This window comes from Chanos chanos, chromosome 13 (assembly GCF_902362185.1).
Source record: "Chanos chanos chromosome 13, fChaCha1.1, whole genome shotgun sequence".
NCBI classification, from domain to species: Eukaryota; Metazoa; Chordata; class Actinopteri; order Gonorynchiformes; family Chanidae; genus Chanos; species Chanos chanos.
This window is the reverse complement of record NC_044507.1, coordinates 23,149,012-23,167,363: the sequence shown is the minus strand read 5'-3', so window position 1 is coordinate 23,167,363 and position 18,352 is coordinate 23,149,012. Positions and strand designations below refer to the sequence as shown.

The following is an 18,352-nucleotide window of genomic DNA, read 5'->3' as shown; positions in this document are numbered from 1 at the left end:
GTGTATCTCTTTGTCTCACTCGTTCTGAGCCTAGTTACTCACTCCTCTCCAGTGCTCCTAGACACACTCATCCATCCAGTCAGTTCTGTAAAAAAACCACAATCTCCACATTCTGTCAATAAGACTGTCATAAACCACTCACAGGCCATTCCGCAAAGGTAATCAACTTTACTTCATAATCATAAAACAACTGATGCCATAATTCACAAACACAACTTGAGAAAGTAAAAACCTATGCAAAATAAAAGATTCATAAAAAAAGGTTTGCCAATTAAATCAACAAGGTGCAACATAAGCAAATCTTCTATTCAGCCAGCACAGAAACACAGCCACTCATTTGAGATTATGGGAATTAATGCAAGTGTAAGTTTGCCTGGGTCTGGTGGAGCAGGTTGTGTGTGTGTGTGTGTGTGTGTGTGTGTGTGTGTGTGTGTGTGTGCGTGTGTGTGCGCGCGCACGTGCTTGTGTGTGTCGCACATCCTGTGGCTGTGCCTCCCTGCAACAGAACTAATAAAAAGAACAGGGTGTTGAATTAAAGGACAAGCTCCCTGTGTGGACTCATGACAAACTTAGAAGCAAAGACTGCTGGGAGGTGTAGTCTTCAAATAAGGTCCATAAGAATCTCATCCTCCATGACGCTGGACACTTGTGGCATGCTGGGATTCTGCGCCCCAGTCCCTCTGGGGCCTGCCTGCATCAGCATCTGACCTGAGAATGACACAGAGGGAAGGGGGTGAGAGAGAGAGTGTGTGTGTGTGTGAGAGAGAGAGAGAGAGAGAGAACTTGAGGACAGCAGAATTACTTGTAAATTCAGAAAAAAAACCAGAATAAACACACGCAGTAAAGCCAGGAAACTGCTGATTTAGAGACTGCAGCTTCAGATGGCTACTACAGCTTATCCTCACGTTTTCAATGGATCTTCCGAAATAAAACCAGATCACTGCACAGTCCTATAAAGGCCCAGGAGTGAATCCTGGCTGTGAAACTCTCAAACTCAGATGAGCCTGACTGAAGTCATTCTGTGCAACAGTGCAGCTAGAGTTTGTTTCACTACAGAGCTCTACCTGCCATAGGCTGTCTCCACTGAGCCTGCATTTGAGCGCCCCCTCCTGGTGTGGGGTGGACCATCTGCTGTCCCATACCCTGCATGGGCAGCATGTTCTGCATGTGAGACACCCCACCTGGCTGTGGACAGAGGCAAGGAGAGAAAGGTGGACAGACAGAGAGAGGAAGCAGTATTTATCATTTCTCTCATTCTCTCTGCTATTGTACGTGTTGCGTGAGGCTTTAGCAGCGGCCCACTGCATCTGTGCTCTATTAATCAGCCTGAATAAAAGCCCTTGCATTAACATTTAGCGTAGACTGAGGATAACAGTCCATAAAGAAGCGAGAACCAGCCGTTTCATCAGAGGAGCAGAGCGCTGCTTGGTGCAGACTCAGGCGTGCATGTGCCCAGATCCAGCAGGCTGATTTGAGAGAAAGGTGACTTGAAGTGGGGGTTTGGGGTGAATTTACCGGCTGCTGTTGGAGGAGGAGGCTGCGCAGCTGCGGATTGGCCCCTGGATTAGGAAGGCGGAGCGTGTTGCCCTGGAGTTGGGCTTGGCCTTGTGCTACCTGATTGGGTGGGGCACCTGTGGCAGGTGGCTGCTGACTGGCTGCTGCCGCTGTTCTTATTGTCAGCTGAGGAATGAGGAGAGAATGAGAGAATGAATGAGAGCGAGAGAGAGAGAGAGAGAGAGAGAGAGAGAGAGAGAGAGAGAGCGAGCACTAATATAAATCAGCAGCATAAAAAAGGAAAAGTAGAACTGTCAAATTTGGTGTGCAGCTTTCCTCTTTATTTGAGATCAGCAAGTATTTACAGAAAAGTAGAGGCAAAATGTAGAAAGGAATAAGCCATTAGAGAATTAACAGGAAACAAGAGCCATGTCACACCCATGCCATACAGGAAAGCAGGGGCTGGCAAAAGGAAAAGGTGTGTGTGTGCTGATGGAGTGTGTGAGTGTAAGTGAGTGAGTGTGTGTATGTGTGTGTTTATGTGTGTGAGGTTTGGGTGTGTGTGAGTGTGTGTGTGTTTGTTTGTGTGAGTGTATGGTGTAGGTGTGTGTGTGTTTGTGTGTGTGAGTGAGTGTGTGAAGCTCACCATGCTGCTCTGTCTCTGCTGATCCTCTAGCATTGGGACCTGACTAACAGAGGGTATGCCCACCACCACAGACTGAGCCGACAGGAGGGAGAGGACATGAGAGGAGAGAGAGAGGGAGAGGAGATGAGAGGAGAGAGAGGAGAGAGAGAGGGAGAGGACATGAGAGGAGAGAGAGAGGGAGAGGAGATGAGAGGAGAGAGAGGAGATGAGGGGAGAGAGAGAGGGAGAGAAGATGAGGGGGGGGGAGATGAGGGGAGAGAGAGGGAGAGGAGATGAGAGGAGATGAGGGGAGAGAGAGGAGATGAGAGGAGAGAGAGAGAGAGAGAGAGAGGAAATGAGCGGAGAGAGAGGGAGAGGAAATGAGCGGAGAGAGAGGGAGAGGAGATGAGGGGAGAGAGAGAGAGAGGAGATTAGAGGAGAGAGAGAGGGAGAGGAGATTAGAGGAGAGAGAGGAGATGAGGGGAGAGAGAGAGGGAGAGGAGATGAGGGTAGAGAGAGGAGATGAGAAGAGACAGAGAAGAGAGGAGATGAGAGGAGAGAGAGAGGGAGAGGAGATGAGGGGAGAGAGAGGGAGAGGAGATGAGAGGAGAGAGAGGAGATGAGAAGAGACAGAGAGGAGAGGAGATGAGAGGAGAAACAGAGGGAGAGGAGATGAGAGGAGAGACAGAGGGAGAGGAGAGAGAGAGAAAGGAAGAAAGAGAGAATATGGAGAAGAGGAGATGTGGAAAGGGATTATTCAGCATGCTGTTTCCATCCAGGAGAAAAGAAAAACAAACAGAATGGGGAGAGAAGGCAGGGCCAGTGAATCAGGAATGGGAAAACAGAGAGCCTTGCAGACAAATCCAACAGACTGCTGTACCTGTTGCTGCACATTGCCATGGGTAACTGGGATTGGTCCAGGTGCTCGGTTAATGAAATTCGGATTGGGCTGGACCTGTCCTGGCTGCATTTGGCCTGCACTGCCCATCTATGGACATAAGAGCCAACATTTAGGAAGACCTGACAGTGTGTGTGTGTGTGTGAGAGAGAGAGAGGTGTGTGTGTGTGTGTGTGTGTGTGTGTGTGTGTGTGTGTGTGTGAGTGTGTGTGAGGAAAGAGTGAATGTTCTCTACTATAACGTACCTAAACTGTTTGACTTAAAAACAGCCTCACGTCTCTGTTTCTCTTTCTCTGTGTGTGTGTGAGAGAGAGAGAGAGAGAGAGAGAGAGAGAGAGAGAGAGAGAGGTGTGAGTGTGTGCGTGTGTGTGTGAGAGAGAGAGAGGTTTGTGAGTGTGTGTGTGTGTGTGTCTGTGTGAGAAAAAGAGAGAGCGCGAGAGAGTGAGTCTGTCTGTTTGTGACAGCGTGTGTGAGAGACAGAGAAGGACTGTGTATATGTGTGTGCGTATAAAAAAGGGAGTGTGTGTTTGGAAAGGTGTGTGTGTGTCACTCACCGTGCGGTGCTGCTGAACCTGTTTGTGGTTGGTGATGACCTGTCTAATGCCATTGACAAAGCCGCTCTGGTCGTTGGGAATGAGGCCCATAAAGATTCTCTTTTTAGAGGAGTACAGCAGCATCAGGACGCGGACCTCACAGGGGGCGCTGTGTGGGAAATGCACACAGCCAGCCTACGGAGAACAGCAATCCAGTCACCCACTCTGCCATGGCTCTGACTCCCACACCTCACACACCTCACATGCTTCATACACCTCACATGCCTCACACGCCTCACACACGCTTCACACCTCACACGCCTCACACACCTCACACGCTTCACATGCATCACACACCTCACACGCTTCACACACCTCACACGCTTCACACCTCTCACACCTCTCAAACGCCTCACACGCTTCACACGCCTCACACGCCTCACACCTCTCACACGCTTCACACGCCTCACACGCCTCACACCTCTCAAACGCCTCACACGCCTCACACCTCTCACACGCTTCACACGCCTCACACACTTCACACGCCTCACACACTTCATACACAGCTTTATGAACATGACTGGACCTCAGACCAACACTTCGGTCCTGATTTCACAAAATGTGCAGCAGTGTTACATGTCAAAGAAGGAAACAGCGCCACTTACAGGCTAAAGGATGTTGTTACAGCACCAAGCTAATTATATGGTTCAAAAATTCATCCTCTGGCAGACACTACACTACAACAGTGTGAATGAATAAAATTATACATCAAACTCTATTTAATGTTTAACAGTGAATTACTCTGGAAAAATGCTGAGATTATAAGTATCTGACATGGCGTAACCATGGTCAGATAAGCATCCATAAACGAGCATTCCTCATAATTGAACAGTGACACTGTTCAGGCCTAGGCTGAACCCAGATCACAAAATCAGACTGAAATCTCAGCCACACCCCATTGGGCTGGCTTTTCACGGTTGGATTGAGCCCTGGATATGTCTAGCACCTCCATCAGGGCCCCCTGTCCTGCATATGCGCAGGGCACAGTGCCCTGACATACAGACTGAAACCCAGCACTTTATCATACAGCTTCATATAGTGCCCCTGGTGGTCAGAGGGGGGATGTGCAAGCAGCACTGACAGAGTTGGTCTGCCCTTCTCTGCTGTTCTGCCTGTAACCCAGTTTTTACTCACTGCATCTCTTCTACTTACAAATCCATTGGCCATAATTCGGTACAGGCCTTTCAAAGACTCCACATCCTTGTTTGTGAAGAGAAACTGCACCATGCGAGAGTTTCTGAAGAGGGGACCAAGTGTCGTCTACAGAGAGAGAGAGGGAGAGAGAGAGAGAGAGAGAGAGACACACACAGACAGAAGGAGAGAGAGAGAGAGAGAGAGACACACACAGACAGAAGGAGAGAGGGAGAGACAGACAGACAGAGAGAGAGAGAGAGAGAGATAGACACACACAGACAGAAGGAGAGAGGGAGAGACAGACAGACAGAAGGAGGGAGAGAGAGACAGAGAGAGAGGGAAAGAGAGGACATCATGGGCAGTGTGAATTAATCTGATCAGCTGAGCACTGAGAGAGGACTCTAGGAGGAGGCTGAATGCATTGTTCTCTGTTAATTTTCTAAAGGGCAAAGAACAAAAGAGAGAAGAACAAAAGAACAGGTGCATTACTCACTAGGAGCTGCTGAGGAATTAGCTGCATGATTAGCTTCTGTGGCCACTGATCAGTGTTTCTGCAAAGAAAAACCATGTTCAGAGATAGCCGTGTGTAATCTGACCGGCCCGTGTGTAATCTGACCGGCCCGTGTGTAATCTGACTGACTGCTGGGGATGGTCACAGGAGTGGGACGTGGTGTGTGATGAGATGTGATGTGTTAGTGTCTGTGTGGAGACCTGATGGTGGGGGAGCTGATACTTACAGGTTTTCTCCTTGATTGACCTGTACCTGGCAGGGCAGGGACCGGGTCAGCTTGGTGTTAGAATCCATGGACGAAGCTTTCGGTTTCTGTTCATTTATAGTTGAGACAGAGAGAGGGAGGGGAGAGAGATTTATATGTTAACAGACATAAACAGAACAGGCCTCACAGGCAGACGTGAACGTCACAGTCTGAAGCACATGGATGAATGTCACAGAGTGGGTTTAGCACTGCTGACTGGGCAGTACTGGCGTGGAAATGGGCAGGGCGTCAACCAATCAGCAAGCAGAGCCCACAGCCACTCTTCTCCAAATCCATAACGGACAGGTGTGGGACCCAATGACAGACGGCCCCGGGGTTGGGCCCTCTGTGTGCTGTAAAACCTCCATACGCAGCACACACCAGAACCCTCAGATCACAGGGTCATGGTGAACCTTTCCCCCTGAATAAGACTGACAAAAACCCAGGAAGAACCCAGGCTGAGGAGTGAGAGAAAACCAGTAAGAACCCAGGCTGAGGAGTGAGAGAAAACCAGTAAGAACACAGGCTTTGGAGTAAGAGAAAACCAGTAAGAACCCAGGCTGAGGAGTGAAAGAAAACCAGTAAGAACCCAGGCTGAGGAGTGAGAGAAAACCAGTAAGAACCCAGGCTGAGGAGTGAGAGAAAACCAGTAAGAATAGACTGAGGAGGACTCCACTGTGACGCCTGATCACCGATCACCTGCTGTGAGTGGAATTTAAATGCTTGTAGATTCATTAGTGGAATAAAAAATCATCGCTGCAGATATCTTTCTCTCAAATCTCTGTGTCACTTTGCAAAACCAATACAAGCAAACCCTTAAAATGATCATTTAAATGATCCCTGATTAAATTACAGTGGTAACATATATAATAACAAAAAAAGTGAGATTCAAAACCATTATGTCCTCCTCTGGCTCCCCTACGTGTCATGTCTGTGTGGATAATAGTGAAAGACACTGGGTTCTTTCATTTACATTCAGCTGCCCCCTGCCATGGGAATTCATCAGGTCTGGCTGTTCTCACTCACGTGAACAGCTAATAATAATAAAATAATAATAATAAGCTGTGATCTGGTATAATTTATGCAGACGTCGCTGCTGACCTGTACATTTTGAATGTGAAGCACACAGAGCAGGTTCCCCCTGCTGCAGGTTCAAGTCAGTCCTGGTCCTGAGACTGCTTCCCTCCACCGAACTTCTCCTCAAACGCGCCCTGCCCCTGCTACAGCCGCACTCCGGCTTTCACATGGGCAGTGGGCATGTTTTGGTCATGCTCTATTCTCACACATGTCAACTGACAATTTGGAGTTTCGTAAACGATGCTCCATTGCTTGTTTCTTAAGTTAAGTACCTTGGCTTTTTTGGTTAATCCAGAGCCGTAAAACCCTGTGTTTTAGTTAATCCAGAACTGTAAAACCCCGTGTTTTAGTTCATCCAGAACCGTAAAACCCCGTGTTTTAGTTCATCCAGGACCGTAAAACTCCGTGTTTTGGTTAATCCAGAACCATAAAACCCCGTGTTATGGTTAATCCAGAACCGTAAAACCCCGTGTTTTAGTTAATCCAGAACCGTAAAACCCCGTGTTTTAGTTCATCCAGAACCGTAAAACCCCGTGTTTTAGTTCATCCAGGACCGTAAAACTCCGTGTTTTGGTTAATCCAGAACCATAAAACCCCGTGTTATGGTTAATCCAGAACCGTAAAACCCCGTGTTTTAGTTAATCCAGAACCGTAAAACCCCGTGTTTTGGTTAATCCAGGACCGTAAAACTCTGTGTTTTGGTTAATCCAGAACCGTAAAACCCCGTGTTTTGGTTAATCCAGGACCGTAAAACTCTGTGTTTTGGTTAATCCAGAACCATAAAACCCCGTGTTTTGGTTAATCCAGGACCGTAAAACTCTGTGTTTTGGTTAATCCAGAACCATAAAACCCCGTGTTATGGTTAATCCAGAACCGTAAAACCCCGTGTTTTAGTTAATCCAGAACCGTAAAACCCCGTGTTTTGGTTAATCCAGGACCGTAAAACTCTGTGTTTTGGTTAATCCAGAACCATAAAACCCCGTGTTTTGGTTAATCCAGGACCGTAAAACTCTGTGTTTTGGTTAATCCAGAACCATAAAACCCTCTTCTTTCACACACTCTAAACAACATATCACTATTCACTATTATACTATATCACTATTCACTACTATACTACATCACTATTTACTATTATACTATTCACTATAATACTATTCACTATTATTCTATATCACTATTCACTATTAGACTATATCACTATTCACTATTAGACTATATCACTATCATATTACATCATTATTCACATTTCATGACAGGCACAGTGTGATCTTCTCACACTGAGAAATGAAAAGGAAATAAAAAGGAAAAGGCATACTGGCTTCAGATTATGATTAATGTTATTCTTAATGATCAAACACACACAAAGTTTGAAAGGTTCGCCTATATTAATAACATGCATTACTTCTGATTTGGCATCTCATCTGGGGAAAAAAAGTAACAGAGCTGAGGTGACAAGAGTAATGGACTGTTCAGGACCCATGTATCATGACCCAAAACACAGGACCACAAACATGGCACTCTGCCTTTCTTAAAGCCCTAATGCTGTGTGTGGTGACCCAAAACACAGGACCACAAACATGGCACTCTGCCTTTCTTAAAGCCCTAATGCTGTGTGTGGTGACCCAAAACACAGGACCACAAACATGGCACTCTGCCTTTCTTAAAGCCCTAATGCTGTGTGTGGTGACCCAAAACACAGGACCACAAACATGGCACTCTGCCTTTCTTAAAGCCCTAATGCTGTGTGTGGTGACCCAAAACACAGGACCACAAACATGGCACTCTGCCTTTCTTAAAGCCCTAATGCTGTGTGTGGTGACCCAAAACACAGGACCACAAACATGGCACTCTGCCTTTCTTAAAGCCCTAATGCTGTGTGTGGTGACCCAGTCATTACTGGTGTCCTACAGTGGAGACGGTGTCTGGGCGTCATAGACTGTGTTAGTTCACTGTGCAGCTCTTGCCTGATGTGACCTTTTGAACTCTGTGTCATGGCCAACGGATTACCATTAATCTAGACCGACTGAGATTCCATAAATCAGACTATACATCTAGAAATACTACTGATCCAATCTGCCTCAGTGCAAATAACAGGGGTCTTCACCGAGGCCCCTGTGAATAACCGGTCACACACACACAGAAATGCAGACAGCTACAGACAGCTGTAACACTCCTCACCATACTCACCTTCAGCTGACCAGTCACAGACAGGCACTGTGGAGTTGTGGGTTCATACTTAAAACATACTCATATGCCTGATCTTCACACACACACACACACACACACAGACAAACACGTGCACACACACATTCACGTTTAGTTTGCCTCACCTCCTGCCATTCCAGAACACCACTCCATGCTACAATCTTATTGCCCACTCCTGGCTGGGCACCAATTGGATTAGAGGTAGTTTGAGCAGTAGAAACACCTGGCTGTAAAAAAAAAAAAAAAAAAGAGAGAGAAAGAAAGAAAAAGAAAAAGAAAAAAGAAAAAAAGGAAAAACAGTTCTGAAAAATATAGCAAGGCAACCAAAATTCTTTTTCCTGAGCAAGGTCATACGGACTTTAAACAGGGGAATTTTTCTCGTTTGACCCAGGCCCTCACCATGCCAGGCTGTGAAGATGGAGGCGTCTGTTGGCTGGGTGGAGGCTGTTGCTGAGAGGCGGGTGGGGGTGGTTGGGGGGTGGCTGGTTGGCCAGGGGCCTGGACTGGTGGCTGCTGCTGTGTAGGCGGAGCCTGTTGCTGTGGTAACATGGATGGTGACGGCGTGTTGACCGTGGACAGGTTGGACTGGCTGGTGGGGGCCAGTTTGACGCCCACAGATGAAAGGGTGGACTGACCGCTAAACTGGGGTGCGGTGTTTCCCATGCCTGGGACTTAGAGACAAAGACCAGTGTCAGGACCATTAATCATTAAACACACTTTAAAATCAGACACAGACAAAACCAGAAGCTGAAGTTCAGTTAAAGGTCGTGAGCTCACATCGATTCTTCTGATTATTAGCAGCCTCCACTGCGGCCTGAGCAGCCGCCTGGGCCGCATTCAGAGAAGGTCCCGCCTGTCCCTGGGCCAGAGAGAGAGAGAGCGAGAGAGAGAGAGAGAGAGCGAGAGAGAGATTGAGAGCAGGATAGAGAAGCATATGTTTCATGTTTGCTCAGAGAGGCAATGTGAAAGGCAATATGGAATTCTGTGTCACAGAGTCGTTCCCAAGGAAAACATAATAAAGGCTATGACATCCTGCTGTGTTACCTGGTATGGATGAGCAGAGCTGATTGGAGGAGTGGGCTGGGGGGCGGGACCCAAAGGAGGATGATTGACGCCCATGGTCTGCTGGGGCAGGGCTGGTTTGAGAGACACGGTCCCAGAGCCTCCTCCTGGGGCAACTGGCAACCATAACAAAGCATGAAATTCATATGGCTAGTCAAGCCCAGTTTAAACCAACCACACCTGAGCATCAGTCCAAAGGTAGATGTCTCACTGGAACTGCAGCTCTGCCTTACACTGTGGTACATTTCAAATGCACTGAGCATGCTCTGACATGACACATAAATCTAGAATTTCCAACTGATCCAACTGACAGATCTACACCTCCACCCATCAGGTTATGTTTTAGCAGTGCAAACATTCCTCACAAAGCACTGCATCAGTTCTAATGACCTCTCACCGGGAAGGGCGATGCCTCGGATCAGGACCATGTGAAAGGGGTCCTGGCTGTAGTCAGGGTGGGAAGCCTCTGCTGCACCTCCCACAGGTGAAGCTCTCTCGAAAAGCGCTCGGAGTGCCGGAAGTTTCCGTGGAGCCACCACAGAGAAGTGGATCCCTCTCTGGAGAACAAGGGAGTTTTGCAGGTGGGTCAATAACACAAGCAAAAAACAACCCACAACTGCTGGACCAGAACAAAACATATATATGTTTATAAATATATATATATAAAGGCAGTAGAGATGTGCAGAGAGCCCAGTGTTTGTATTTGTATCTGTATTTGCTGAGGCGGCAAAATGATTTGTTTCCGTATTTGTATTAGAATAAAAGCGGGAATAAGCATAACAATCCTGTTTTTTAATTACACTTTTAATTTTAGGATGTTAGAGTGTTAACATAAGTGTTCTTCAATAAACGATTACAATAATTATGAACGCTTAAATGTAATATTGGTTTATAGTATTCATAAACCCTGCAATAAACATGTATAACCATAAACATTTCTAATCCACACTCAAACCAACAAACTAAACTCTAAACTAATAGATGACTGTGTGAACACTGTGAACCTCGCCACCACCCGCCCTAATCAGAGGACGCCACCGTGTGAGACACAGGCTGACTGAGCAGTGAGCACCGCATGGAGGTGAACCACACTGCCAGAGCTAACCTAGGCTAATCTAAATACCTTCCTTTGGCACGTCAGCACCACACTGCGCGTCAGCACCACACTGCACAGCACCGCACTGCACAGCACCACACTGCACAGCACCACACTGCACAGCACACTGCACACTGCGCATCAGCACCACACTGCGCGTCAGCACCACACTGCACAGCACCGCACTGCACATCAGCACCACACTGCACGTCAGCACCACACTGCACATCAGCACCACACTGCACAGCACCACACTGCGCGTCAGCACCACACTGCACATCAGCACCACACTGCGCGTCAGCACCACACTGCACATCAGCACCACACTGCACAGCACCACACTGCACAGCACCACACTGCACATCAGCACCACACTGCACAGCACCACCACACTGCACAGCACCGCACTGCACAGCACCACACTGCACGTCAGCACCACACTGCGCCACAGCACCACACTGCGCGTCAGCACCACACTGCACAGCACCACACTGCGCGTCAGCACCACACTGCACAGCACCACACTGCACAGCACCACACTGCACAGCACCACACTGCGCGTCAGCACCACACTGCGCGTCAGCACCACAGTGCACAGCACCACACTGCACAGCACCACACTGCACAGCACCACAGTGCACAGCACCACACTGCACAGCACACTGCACAGCACCACACTGCACAGCACCACACTGCACAGCACCACACTGCGCATCAGCATCACACTGCACATCAGCACCACAGTGCACAGCACCACACTGCACAGCACCACAGTGCACAGCACCACAGTGCACAGCACCACACTGCACAGCACCACACTGCACAGCACCACACTGCGCGTCAGCACCACACTGCACATCAGCACCACACTGCACAGCACCACACTGCACAGCACCACACTGCACAGCACCACACTGCACGTCAGCACCACACTGCGCGTCAGCACCACACTGCACATCAGCACCACACTGCACAGCACCACACTGCGCATCAGCACCACACTGCACAGCACCACACTGCACAGCACCACACTGCACGTCAGCACCACACTGCGCGTCAGCACCACACTGCACGTCAGCACCACACTGCACAGCACCACACTGCACAGCACCACACTGCGCGTCAGCACCACACTGCACATCAGCACCACACTGCACAGCACCACACTGCGCATCAGCACCACACTGCACAGCACCACAGTGCACAGCACCACACTGCACGTCAGCACCACACTGCGCGTCACACTGCACACTGCAGCAGGCGGAACGTCCTCTGCTCTTCTGAAATTACGACTTTATTCTTGTAATATTATGACTTTTTCTCGAAATCTCAGTCATTTTTCCCCCCAATGTGGCCTTAATACTCCATCGTAATGAGGAACACAAGCTATGTGACATGTTTTTTTCTTCTCGAAAACAAATATTTTTCAAAATATTTGTACAAAATAAATATTCATAAAAACCTGCGATTTGCTTTGCTGAATATCGTGATTTGGTTCCACCCCTAATACTCATATATATATATATATATATATATATATATATATATATATATATATATATACATACATATACATATGTAGGAGGAGATAAGTGTGTGTGTGTATATATATATATATATATATATTTATTACACACACACACACACACACACAGTGAAGCCCAAAATTATTCTAACCCAATGCAAAATTTGGATTTATAGCGGATTTTCATTGGTACAATATGGTTTAACCTGGCTGGAAATTATATAAACAAGTGGCAAAAGACGGTAAGACACTGTGTCAGAGATGTTAATGATCAATTTGACCTATTCTGTGTTTTTTTTACATTTTTACAAAAAATGCCATGTCCAAATTTATTCATACTCCTTGAAATTGTCACATATTTTTGAGAAAATGCAAGCTCCTATAGCATTCCAAATGGTCCTGGTAATTTCTACCATGTTCTAGAGCATTCTAATCAACTGTAAATTGAGAACAGTCCATGCAGTAGTTCTCTAGGCAGTTACTACATAAAATTACAAGTCATGGCTGAAACCAAAGAGCTTAGTGAGGACCTCCGGTTGCACATTGTGGTTGCTCATGAGGTGGGGAAAGGTTATAAGGCCATATCCAAGTTTTTATGTGCCAGTGGCCACAGTGCAAAGCATAATCAAAAAGTACTAGGAATTCCACACTGTGAAATCTCAAAGGTCTGGGTAAGTGACCCCTGCACTGGCATGAATGGCAGAGTGAGAGGCCAAGAAGAATCCAAGTATCACCCCCAAGGTCATCCTGATGAATCTGAGCAATTCTGGTACCAACATCTCAGGGCAGACACTCCAGCGGACACTGCACAAGGCTGGTCTCCATGGACACCGACCAAGGAGGACTCCACTTCTCCAAGACAGAAAAGTAAAAAGCTTTTGGTCATCAGTTCTGTGGTTGGATGACCAAAAGCTTTCTTCTTTGTCCAGGTGAGACTTTGTGTGCCTCGCTTGGGTATGAATAATTTTGGGCTTAACTGTACACACACACACACACACACACACATATATATAGTATATATATTCATATACATACATATACATGTATATATACAGTGAGCATCAAAAAACCCTCTCAATTCTTTAAGAGCACACTCTTTAAAACATTTTATGAAAAAAATGACATGGTTTCGATATCTTCACTAAAAAAAACCCAACTCAACAAAAAACAGGCTGCTTCCCAAGTATGTCATTTAAAAAAAAAAGAAACAAAAAAAATGAAACAAAAAAAAATGAAAAATTTGAATTAAGAAAATTTAAATTTCATAAAATTGAGTGCTCTCTTAATGATGTGATAACTTTTTCCTGACCTGAGCATAAATAATTTTCCCGTCTCTTGCTTTAGGCATTAGGTAAAATGAGCACCGTCTATTAGACCCTTAAGGCTGAGCTGTGTAGAACAGAGTAACACATGTCATCCCAGCACTGAACACTGTGAGGTTTCCATTTCCGTCAGCAGGAGCAGAGCAGAGCCTGCGGAAATTGCGGGGAAGAAAATGCACTCACATCTCGTATGAACTGGACCAACGTGTCTGCAGTGCAGCCTGTGTAACTGACACTCTCCACGGCAGGCAGCAGGTACGGCGGGGAGTTACACAGCAACACACACACCTTATGCGTCTGACCACTGCACAGTGTCAGAGAGAGAGAGAGAGAGAGAGAGAGAGAGAGAGAGAGAGAAGAGTCAGAGCGTGAGACTGTGTGTGTGTGTGAATGGTAATGAAAAAATGATCCACTTGATTATGTGACACACAGACGCTGAACTCACATCTGTTCCCTCATTTTCTTGAAGTCGTCAAAAAGCTGCAGGGCCACAGAGAGCCCTTCGGCAATGAGACTACAACTCTCCGCCCCTCCTCCCATGAACCTAGGTAAGAGAGACAAGATTTAAAACTACAAATCCCAACTCTAACCCCACATCTACTACAACACAAAGCAAAGTGTCTGAGCCGTCAGCAGTGTGGATGATTTAAGGGCAGCAGTTCTGTGTCTGCCTGCCCAGTGAATACCAGCTAATCACTAACTCACTGTGGGATTTGTGACGACAGCTAAAAGAACAGAGAGCCTGCGTGACAGAGTGGGTCAAACATCCAGGCTGTTCTGCAGCGCTCTCACATCTCTGTGTGAGATGCCAAGTCACTTTAAATTTGACAGAGGCATTGGGAATATGAAACTCAACTCTCTCTCTCTCTCTCTCTTTCTCCTGCTGTCTCTGGATCAGGTAATGCTGTGGACCAGACTGGATTAGGGAGTGCTATAGACCTGACTTGATTAGGGAGTGCTATAGACCTGACTAGATTAGGTAGTCGTATAAACCAGACGGGATTAGGTAGTCATATAGACCTGACTGGATTAGAGAGTGCTATAGACCAGACTGGATTAATGAGTGCTATAGACCAGACTGGATTAATGAGTGCTATAGACCAGACTGGATTAGGGAGTGCTATAGACCTGACTGGATTAGGGAGTGCTATAGACCTGACTGGATTAGGGAGTGCTATAGACCTGACTGGATTAGGTAGTCATATAGACCAGACTGGATTAGGTAGTCATATAGACCAGACTGGATTAGGGAGTGCTATAGAACTGACTGGATTAGGGAGTGCTATAGACCAGACTGGATTAGGGAGTGCTATAGAACTGACTGGATTAGGGAGTGCTATAGACCAGACTGGATTAGGGAGTGCTATAGACCTGACTGGATGAGGGAGTGCTATAGACCTGACTGGATTAGGGAGTGCTATAGACCTGACTGGATTAGGTAGTCATATAGACTTGACTAGATTAGGGAGTGCTATAGACCTGACTGGATTAGGTAGTCATATAGACCAGACTGGATTAGGGAGTCATATAGACCAGACTGGATTAGGGAGTGCTATAGACCAGACTGGATTAGGGAGTGCTATAGACCTGACTGGATTAGGGAGTGCTATAGACCTGACTGGATTAGGTAGTCATGTAGACCAGACTGGATTAGGGAGTGCTATAGACCAGACTGGATTAGGGAGTGCTATAGACCAGACTGGATTAGGGAGTGCTATAGACCTGACTGGATTAGGGAGTGCTATAGACCTGACTGGATTAGGTAGTCATATAGACTTGACTAGATTAGGGAGTGCTATAGACCTGACTGGATTAGGTAGTCATATAGACCTGACTGGATTAGGGAGTGCTGTAGACCAGACTGGATTAGGGAGTGCTATAGACCAGACTGGATTAGGGAGTGCTTTAGACCTGACTGGATTATGGAGTGCTGTAGACCTGACTGGATTAGGTAGTCATGTAGACTAGACTGGATTAGGGAGTGCTATAGAACTGACTGTATTAGGGAGTGCTATAGACCAGACTGGATTAGGGAGTGCTATAGACCTGACTGGATTAGGGAGTGCTATAGACCTGACTGGATTAGGTAGTCATATAGACTTGACTAGATTAGGGAGTGCTATAGACCTGACTGGATTAGGTAGTCATATAGACCAGACTGGATGAGGGAGTCATATAGACCAGACTGGATTAGGGAGTGCTATAGACCAGACTGGATTAGGGAGTGCTGTAGACCTGACTGGATTAGGTAGTCATGTAGACCAGACTGTATTAGGGAGTGCTATAGAACTGACTGTATTAGGGAGTGCTATAGAACTGACTGTATTAGGGAGTGCTATAGACCAGACTGGATTAGGGAGTGCTATAGACCTGACTGGATTAGGGAGTGCTATAGACCAGATTGGATTAGGGAGTCATATAGACCCAGCTGATAAATGTGAAGTGTAAAATTTGGTGAAGTGAAGTGTGCTTACTGAATGCTGTCGATCCAGGAGACGAACTCAAAGGCGGAGCTGGTGGGAGCGTGGCACTGCACATAGGACTCAGGAGCACAGTCCACCGTGTTAAAAACCACCAGGCCATACTGTGTTCCCCCATACTGACAAAGACAGAGAGAGAGCGCCCGTGTGCTGACACTCTTGTGTACTGAGAAAAGAGACTTAAAACTTTGGGTTTGTGCAGGGTACTTACGTCTCCTCCGAAGTCTGTCTCGGCAGGCGGGCCCCCATTGAAATACCTACAATGATTCAGGTGTTAACGCAGACATTTAAAAACCTGTCACCTGAAATAAACATTACACTACTGACACTTACTCTATGGCAGGCAGTATATAATTCTTCCGCAATGATTCGAAATATGGTCCAAGGTTTGCAGTTCCTTCTATGACAAAAACCACATCTGCAACCTGATTTGCTCCTGTTTTGGAGGGCGGGTCCATGTGGGCCACCCCCGCCACCATGAATCTGTAAAAATGGAGTCATTACAAGATAAAATCAATTATCGCTTTCTTTCAGGTGTCATGAAATCGTTAAGCGATCAGAGCACTTTCAGAAATATTGCTGGACGCGGGAATACCAGTGCAGCTGTGCATTAAACCTCAGATTTGCTATGAATAATACAATAATAATACGATAAAACAGCGGTTTGAATATGATTATATTTCCGATTTTGTAGGCTACTGTTAGTCAATGGAAATGGTTTTCGTCTCCAACTCAAATACATGATTCTACGGCGCCATATCGGCGAAACAGTGAGTTCAGACACAGAAGTGAATCGCTTTTCTCGTCGTTTGGAGACAAACTTGCGCAAGTAGGCTCACTGAATCACGGGCAAATCAATTAGATTGAGACACAATATCTTGCCAGTGATGTTCCGTTCACAGAAATACATTTCCAGTTTGCTTTCTCTCGGGATTTTAACAAAAACACCAAAATCTGAAGTTGACTTAGCTAACCAGTCAAGTGCCTTCGATAGCTCGCCAGCTATCAGCTAAGTTAAAAAACTTACTTACGTGGTGGTATTATTCCCTCTGCCGGATATCTGTTTAAATCTTAAGAGCTGACGAATCGGTTATAGGTACACGCTGTCTCCCCTTTACAGAAATTATTTTGGGATATATGAATAGAGCCACTGTGATAAACAAACTGCTCTGGTGCGCATTCGGTCATCGACAGATACAGTCTGCTGGAAAGTTCCGAGAGCGGAAACAAGTACGATAAATCAAACGCTGAGTCATCGATTTGTTTCATTACAATTACGGTTGCTGTTTGCACAAGAGATTTACTCACCTCCTGGAATGAATGCTCAATTTTCAGCAATTATAACAAAACATTTACTCACCTCCTGGAATGAATGCTCAGTTTTCAGCAGTTATAACAAAACAAGGAAAGCACAACGTGCCTGTCATACGTCTGATTTCTCAGGTAGAATAAAACACTGTACTTAAAAAATATATTATCTTCCATCTGAATTCAAAGTTTCGCCACGTCAGGTGGCAAGCAAAACGGCAAATAGCATTAAAGGTAAAATAGAATACTTCAGTGTGAACGTGTGTGTGTGTGTGTGTGTGTGTGTGTGTGTGTGTGTGTGTGTGTGTGTGTGAGTGTGTGTGGGACAAGAAGGTACAAGGTAAATAAAAAATAAAAAAAATCTGTCAGTTTATATTATTCCATATAATTTATAAATACAATTATCAAAATATGACATAAAATCTTATCATCAAACATCTTAAAATCAATATAAAAACAGAGACATGCAAGTAAATCACACATTTAGTACCAACAAAAAACACCAGATGTCAGCAAAGTTAAAGACTCAAAGTGAAATACAGACTAGAGTTTGCTAATCTCATTAATGAGAGTACTACTTCTACTGCTACTGCTACTACTAGATTGTTGACTCCATGGTATATAGTATTACATTCAATATATCTACAGCTTTTTCCAATTTTATCATATTTTGCATAATTCAATGATATGCTTTCAGAGCACTGATGCCTTTGCAGTGTAAGCATTCTGTAAGCATTCTGGATATTTCTTGATGTTGGTCAATGAACAAAATGAAGTT

At 46.0% G+C, this 18,352-nt stretch overlaps 1 protein-coding gene across 3 annotated transcripts; it reads right to left on the bottom strand.

Moving 5' to 3' along the window:
• Positions 1-442: 442 nt before the first annotated feature.
• med25 (mediator complex subunit 25) lies at positions 443-17,316 on the bottom strand. 3 transcript variants are annotated; one of them, XM_030790737.1, is made up of 20 exons: positions 17,298-17,316; positions 16,600-16,749; positions 16,478-16,523; positions 16,261-16,385; positions 14,232-14,330; positions 13,970-14,090; positions 10,241-10,400; positions 9,826-9,959; positions 9,559-9,640; positions 9,181-9,452; positions 8,907-9,008; positions 5,482-5,567; positions 5,238-5,295; positions 4,763-4,870; positions 3,572-3,745; positions 3,000-3,107; positions 2,141-2,212; positions 1,516-1,680; positions 1,065-1,185; positions 443-708 (listed from the first exon to the last, which is right to left on the bottom strand). In XM_030790737.1, exons 2-20 carry the CDS (start codon positions 16,743-16,745, stop codon positions 602-604), a joined length of 2,286 nt encoding a protein of 761 aa, XP_030646597.1. In that variant the 5' UTR covers positions 16,746-16,749; positions 17,298-17,316; the 3' UTR covers positions 443-601. The 3 variants fall into 3 exon arrangements, with proteins under 3 accessions (XP_030646597.1, XP_030646598.1, XP_030646599.1); XM_030790738.1 differs by lacking the exon at positions 2,141-2,212; XM_030790739.1 differs by lacking the exon at positions 2,141-2,212 and having other exon boundaries at positions 1,615-1,680.
• Positions 17,317-18,352: the final 1,036 nt, after the last annotated feature.

Excerpts from the sequence above, each read along its gene's own strand:
- med25 (XM_030790737.1), bottom strand. The coding sequence starts at position 16,745 with ATGGTGGCGGGGGTGGCCCACATGGACCCGCCCTCCAAAACAGGAGCA. Across the intron at positions 9,960-10,240 it reads CCGAGGCATCGCCCTTCCCG|TTGCCCCAGGAGGAGGCTCT; the intron begins GTGAGAGGTCAT and ends TATGGTTGCCAG. Across the intron at positions 5,296-5,481 it reads GTCAATCAAGGAGAAAACCT|AAACACTGATCAGTGGCCAC; the intron begins GTAAGTATCAGC and ends TTTTCTTTGCAG.